Source organism: Aphelocoma coerulescens, chromosome 2, assembly GCF_041296385.1.
Source record: "Aphelocoma coerulescens isolate FSJ_1873_10779 chromosome 2, UR_Acoe_1.0, whole genome shotgun sequence".
Classification (NCBI taxonomy): Eukaryota; Metazoa; Chordata; class Aves; order Passeriformes; family Corvidae; genus Aphelocoma; species Aphelocoma coerulescens.
Window position 1 is genome coordinate 7,703,937 of NC_091015.1, and position 6,801 is coordinate 7,710,737.

General features: G+C 50.7%; 1 protein-coding gene across 1 annotated transcript; it reads left to right on the forward strand.

The window, feature by feature from the left end:
- The first annotated feature begins 944 nt into the window (after positions 1-944).
- HTR5A (5-hydroxytryptamine receptor 5A) lies at positions 945-3,529 on the forward strand. Its single transcript, XM_069005726.1, has 2 exons — positions 945-1,682; positions 2,631-3,529. Exons 1-2 carry the CDS (start codon positions 945-947, stop codon positions 2,961-2,963), a joined length of 1,071 nt encoding a protein of 356 aa, XP_068861827.1. The 3' UTR covers positions 2,964-3,529.
- The last annotated feature ends 3,272 nt before the right edge of the window (positions 3,530-6,801 follow it).

Consider the following 6,801-nt stretch of genomic DNA (forward strand, 5'->3'; position numbering starts at 1 on the left):
AAGTGAATGATTATTTCTAATAAAAGGCCCGACAATCGCTAACAAGTTAGGAAATGCCAGCGCAGAAGTTCTCAAAGAAATAATTCCGTGCCACATTGCCCCTGCACAGAATAACCGGGGTTACTAACAGGTTTGCTGGGGGCAGACTGTAGCCTATCTGGGAGCAAGGAAATTCCCGTGGCGCCTCACTAACACCTTTTTAGAGGAGCCCAGGGACAATTTCACAGGGATGCTAACTTTCTGCGGCTGGTACCGAATACGCCCCGAGGGGGAGAAGCCACCCCGAGACAAAGCCGGGGCTGATTCCCGCACAATGCGGGCAGCGGGCTGGCAGGGAATGGGCAGCGGGCAGGGCAAGGACAGCGGGAAGCGGGCTGGGGTAGGGGCAGGGGACGGGCAGGGGCAGCTGGCTGGGGCTGGGGCCGCCGGCTCTGCCCTCCCGCTCGGCCCGGCGCCGGTTCCGACCCGCGCACGGACATGACTAAGCAGCACCTCTCCCTCCGCGGCCGCGGCCGCTCCCGCTCCCGCCGGGCTGCCCGCCCCGCACCCGCGCACGGCGGGACTCACCTGCCCGCCCCGGCCCCGCCAGCCCGCGGCGCGGCTCCTCCGCAGGGGCCGCCGCTCCTCCGCCCCGCTCCGGCCGCTCCGCCGCCGCCAGCGCCGCCCCGCTCCAGCCGCGCACCCCCCCGCGCCCGCGGAGCCGCCGCCTCTCGCCGCCGGGGCGGGCCGGGGGCTGCCGTCAGCCGCGGCTGACGCAGGGCTCTTCCTGCCGGGGATGAAGCCCCCCGCGGCCGCCAGCCGGCAGCCCCCGCGCCCGGAGGCACTCGGGGCGGCCGCGGACCCCCCGCGCCCGCGGTAGGGCGGCGCTTTCCCCCGCTCCCGGCGCGGGCAGCGCAGCGCCTCCCGCCGCCGCCGCGCCCGCAGCAGCCCCGAGCAGCCCCGGCATGGAGAGCCCGCTCAACCTCAGCTGCCCCGCCGATACGACGCCGGACACCGGCAACAGGAGCGGGTCCTCCGCCGGCCCCGAAGGCGGCCAGGCCCATCTCTCCGTCTTCAGCGTGTTGGTCCTCACCCTGTTGGCCATGCTGGTGGTGGCCACGTTCCTCTGGAACGGGCTGGTCCTGGCCACCATCCTCCGCGTGCGCAGTTTCCACCGGGTGCCCCACAACCTGGTGGCCTCCATGGCCATCTCCGACGTGATGGTGGCAGCCCTCGTCATGCCCCTCAGCTTGGTGCACGAGTTGTCCGGGCGGCGGTGGCGGCTGGGCCGGTCGCTCTGCCAGGTGTGGATCTCCTTCGACGTGCTCTGCTGCACTGCCAGCATCTGGAATGTCACGGCCATTGCCCTCGACCGCTACTGGTCCATCACCCGCCACCTGGAGTACACGCTCCGCACTCGGCGCCGCATCTCCAACATCATGATTGCCCTCACCTGGGCACTCTCTGCCTTTATCTCTCTGGCTCCACTGCTCTTTGGCTGGGGAGAAACTTACTCAGAGGACAGTGAAGAGTGTCAAGTCAGCCAGGAGCCTTCCTACACCATCTTCTCCACCTTTGGGGCCTTCTACCTACCTCTCTGCGTGGTGCTCTTTGTGTACTGGAAGATCTACAAGGCTGCCAAGTTTCGAATCGGATCTCGCAAGAGCAACTCCATCACCCCCATTACACCAGAAGCACTGGAGGTAGGTCAGCTTGATTGTGTTTTGCTGGGGTCAAGCGCTGGCAGCAGGCAAAAGCCTTTGCCAGAAGTGGGGGAAACCTAGACCAAAAATGTGCAAGTGAACAGTGATCCACCAAGGCCCTGTGGACCCTGGAGATTTCCAAGGGAAAGCAGACAGCAAAGCTTGCAATCCCAGGCTGTTGGCTCCTTCTGAGCCCCCAGCTGTGAGCACTCAAGGTGTAGCAAAAGTAACTTTGGGCAGATTGTGAGCCTGAGCTCCACGTGGGCGAGCGGTGACTCACAGATGTCCCCCCATGGAATGCTGAATCAGTGCTCACCAGCATGAGTAAGGGGTCACCATCCCTCCCATGGGGAGGCAAGGGGAGAGTGGATGGATGGGGTGCTGTGTCTGCTGGGGATGATACCCTGGCAACCAAAGCTGTGGCTTTGGGGACACTGTGAATTTACCCAGACAGAAAACACACGTGCAGAATGTCCTTGGAAATCTTTCCTAATCGTGACTGCATTGTGTCAGTTCATCCCAGGCACGGTGACTCTGCACTGTAAAGATTTCTTGCCGGGAGGAAGCAAATGTGTGCTAATTTTCTTTCCTGCCAAGAACTCTTAAACTCAATGGGTTTAGAGAAAGTAAGCAGACTTCTGTGCATGGCATGTGGGTGTGTGCCTGTTCTGCTGATCAGACTGTAAGTGGGGAAATAATCTTATTGTGCTGCTGTGTGAGCAACCCCATGTACCCTCAGTACTCTCTCTAGTTTCTAATCTCACTTTAATTAGTCTCCATCACCCAGAGGAGGTTGTACAGCCACCTTCCTTTCAGTTAGACTGTGACGTGGGTAGCCTGTGTTTCCCCTGGAGCCTTGGCCCTCACTGGCATTGTTTGGCTCTGTACCTGCTGTGTGGGATCACCTGACTGAGTACATATGGTGCAACTTGTGTTTGTGTTTGGCAGGTAAAAGAAGCTGCCCAGCAGCCACAGATGGTCTTCACTGTCCGTCACGCCACTGTTACATTCCAGACGGACGGAGACACATGGAGAGAGCAGAAGGAAAAGAAAGCTGCCCTGATGGTGGGCATCCTTATTGGGGTCTTCGTGCTCTGCTGGATCCCCTTCTTCATCACAGAGCTCATCAGCCCACTCTGCTCGTACAACATCCCACCCGTTTGGAAGAGCATTTTTCTATGGCTGGGCTATTCAAATTCCTTTTTTAATCCACTCATCTACACTGCTTTCAACAAAAACTACAACAATGCCTTCAGGAACCTATTCTTTAGGCAGCAGTGAGAAGAAAAAGCTTTCCTGCTGTCCCAGGAAGCTGATTTCAAGTGTCAATGTTTCCTACCAAATTCCTGAGGAAGTTCAAAGCCACAGATACCGAGATGATGCTAAAAACGCATCGCCGTGGGTCGTATGTCCCAGCAACAGTCCCAGTCCCTCAGCAGGCTCTACATCCCAGCCTCTCAGCTGCTATTTTTTCCTGCGAGTAGCATGTAAGGGTTTCTCCTGCCAGCAGCCTGGCATCCTCGCTCCAGTGCCCCTCTGTGTTCCTCCTGCCTCCCCAGTGACACTCTGTTTGGTAGCACCAAAGGTGCAGAGGAGTCCACTGGCAAAGAAACATTGGTTTGGCCACTGCTGGTGTCTCACAGCAGTAATCAGCTTTGTCCCATGTGCAAAACTGGGACCTTATAACATCAGGAGGTTTTGTGATTACATATGAGAGTATATATTTTATGGCTTGGCTGAAAACGTGGTTTGTCTTGTCTTTCACTGGTAAAGACTGCAAAGTCTTTGTTTTTGGGGAATAAAACCCTTGGTAAGGGTTAAGTGCAGGCTACAAGTACCAAGCCTTTTCTCACGTACTTTATGAACAGCAAATTGTGTCTATTTGCTTTTGGATTCTATGTAGCACGTTTTTTTTAAAGAAAAATACTTATTGTGAAAGCTGAATGCATGGTGTACCCTGGAATGAGAGAGAATGCATGGGAAACTCACCTCTCATTCCCTGACTGCTACATGTGAGCATCTGCCTCAGACCTTTATGTTCAGAAATACCAGCTGTAAATGCTAATCTTTGTGCCTGTTGTTTCCCATTTTAAAACATAAATGTATTTTGAGCAGCTGTGGGCAGGTTTCCTCTAGTTTCAGGGGATGCAAGGGGTGTATTTCAAGTTGCTTGTCAATGAGGAACTGTGTTTTACTTTTTCTGAGTGCAATCCAGAACTTGAAACCAAAGCAAAGACTCCCCTTCGTTTCCATGAGCACTGGGTTGCAGGCAGAGGGCAGTTAATGACAGGTGATGTTTCTTTCTGGAAGCATAATCAAACCATGGAGCTTCTCTTCTGCAAGGACCAGACTTGAATATTTCTTTTTCTGCCCACCTGTCCTTCTCTTCCTGCCCCTTTAAGGCTCCATCCCTCATGGTTGTTACTGCTCTGTTGCCTCCCTGCCTTTCCACATTGCCAACTTAATTATAGTAGTTGGTATTTCACTCCTAGAATTAGAGTTACACACTTTATACTGCACTGCTGAAAGACTGGCAGGTCTGCAGATAAAGGAAAGCATTCATTTTAACTTAGTTAGGGGCAGCCACTGAAATCAGACTGGAACTGAAATGGTGGAAAAGAAGACAAGATGGAAATCAGAACGACCTGATTTCATGTCAGATATCTCAAGAAGAGATAAAATGAAAAGATGTCAATTAATCATGATAAAGCTCCCTGAGGGTGGGTAGTATTGATTTCTATCTTTAGTAGACTGTGAGACATCAGATGTTAAAATTGTCACTGGTCCTTTAAACCAGTCAAAAATCCTGACAGAGTTGGCAATAAAAGCCCTTTTTTCTTTTGCTGTCCCTGGACAGGTGAAAATGGAAGCAGAGGTCAAGGTGCTCTCTGGTGTTGCAGCGCTTTCAGGACCAGTTAGACAAACATCCATCAGCACTGATATGGACATGGTCGATCCTGCCTTGTGGCAAGAGGAGAAATAGGATGGCCCTTGAGATCTTCCTTAACACTATCTTGTGAAAGTCTGTTAGAAATACTAGGTAAAAACCTGCCCTCATTGAAAGCAATGGATTTTCAGTGATTTCAAATGAATCAGATTTTTATGTGGCGTGTCTTGTCTCGTGAAAGCATAGTTTTCATGTCAATTAATTCAAGGAGAAGATGGGTGGGATGTGAGTAATCTTCTAACTCCCGTGAAAGAGCCTCTGACCTGCCCTAACCATGTGCCAATCTTTACAACTAGTAAAGAGCATTTTCTCTCTTTGTTACATATTTTAAAATATTACTAGTGAGATCTCTGATGTATCAAAAATTGTAATAAACTCTTGAGCTGCTTTTTTTTGCTGAGTATATAAAGGCTGTGCTGCTTTCTCTAGACAGTCCATAACTGATGCTGAGTTGTTCCATTTGGGAATTGCTGCTTTTGTTGTGCCAAAGGTTGTTTAGCCAAAAATGACTCGGAAAAAATGCTTCCTTTTTAATGCCAGAACTTCAGCTAAACTTGATAGTGCCTGAAAATAGGCGACTATTTCTTAGGCCCCCAGAGTGACACTTTAAAGCATGGATTACCTGGGAAGTTGGACCTTAGTTCCCCATTTTCACACCTAACACCATGTCTGCACAACCCTCTGTCAGTCCCAGCTGTGTGCATGCCATTTTTATTTGCTTTTTGATAGGTATTGCAGATTCTCTGTCTCTGTTGTGTGGGGTCCTTGTGCAGGCTGTGGAATCAGCTGCAAGCTCAAATTAATGTCCACTGTAAGCAGACAAAAGTTAAACTGAGATCAGTGGGAAATTTCCCTACTTTTGCTGCAGTTTGGGGCTGGGGTAAAGCTGCCTTTTGTTACACCCTGTGTGTGTTCATGCTGTGCCTTAAGCAGTGACAGGGAGACAGGAGATAATTTTGAAGTGACACTAGATAGTTCTAATTTGCCTGTAGTCAGGAGTAGTCCACCATCCTGGTGTAAATTACACTCACATTTAGTTGACAGGCCACATCTCATACAATCATTTTCTGCAAAAAAACCAGATTCCAGTTGGTCATAAGATTTGTTCTTTTAAATCTTGATAAAAGTAGCAGCTTTTTTGTTGGACAATTCCCACAGCTCATACTTGAGACCTAACACCATGGTTAGGTAACACTTCTTTTCTGAAGATCATTCCTGCAATGCAATATGACCAGGCAGGGAAAATATCATTACTCTGGAGGTTACACTACAGAATCATATTGAAACATGCCACAAAGACCTCAGCACAGGGAGGTGGCACAAAGAGACCTGGACATCTGATCTGGGCTCCAAGGCTTTTTACAAACCTCTCATTATTCAAACACAGATGCTGAGTGGGCTCCCTGAGATGCAAATCATGTTTGAAGACATAGGCAACCACAGCTTCAAAGGAAGCATCTTGTACTTTCTTGTTCCCATTTATCCACAGAATCAGTGGTGTGAAGAGATCTGCCTCACCGAGGCTTTGTGAGGATTAATTACTAAATGTTTATCGTGTACCAGGAAGGTGGAACACTCTGGTTTGAATGCCGAGCAGCGTTATAAATTGAGCTTCTATTTAATTCCTCGGAAGAACGTTATTACCCATTATTATTGAGTTTTGTATGCAATTTAATGGCTATATAATACTTCCAGAAAAGATTTCACTAACCTGCTCACACTTGCAATTAGTTTAGTTCCCTCTCAATGCCCTGACAATGCAATGAACATCTGTAAGGGAGCTTGGTAGTGAAGGCAGCATGTGCTGAATTCTGGCTGCTGCTGAGCCTCGCCTCGCGATGCTGAGCGTGTGCTGTCAAGGTTCAAGGAGCAGCAGCTCTCTAGGCAGTCTGCTCTGAGTTTCTTTCATTTTTTAGGGAGGACAAGAAAAGGTCACTGAAGAATGCCCGTGGATTACATGACAGGTTGGCTAACCACCTTCCTCCTCCACCCTCAGCCTGTTGGCCTTTCTTCTCAATGCAGGCAGGCCAGGCAGGTGACTCCAGGACGTGCACTGGCCCTGCGTGGCCAGAGGTGAGCCACGCGTGACTTCATCCCCTGGTAATTTTCCAGGGCTTTTCATAACAATTTCTGCTAGGAGACATGTCCTTTAGACTGTCAGCGGCAGCTGAA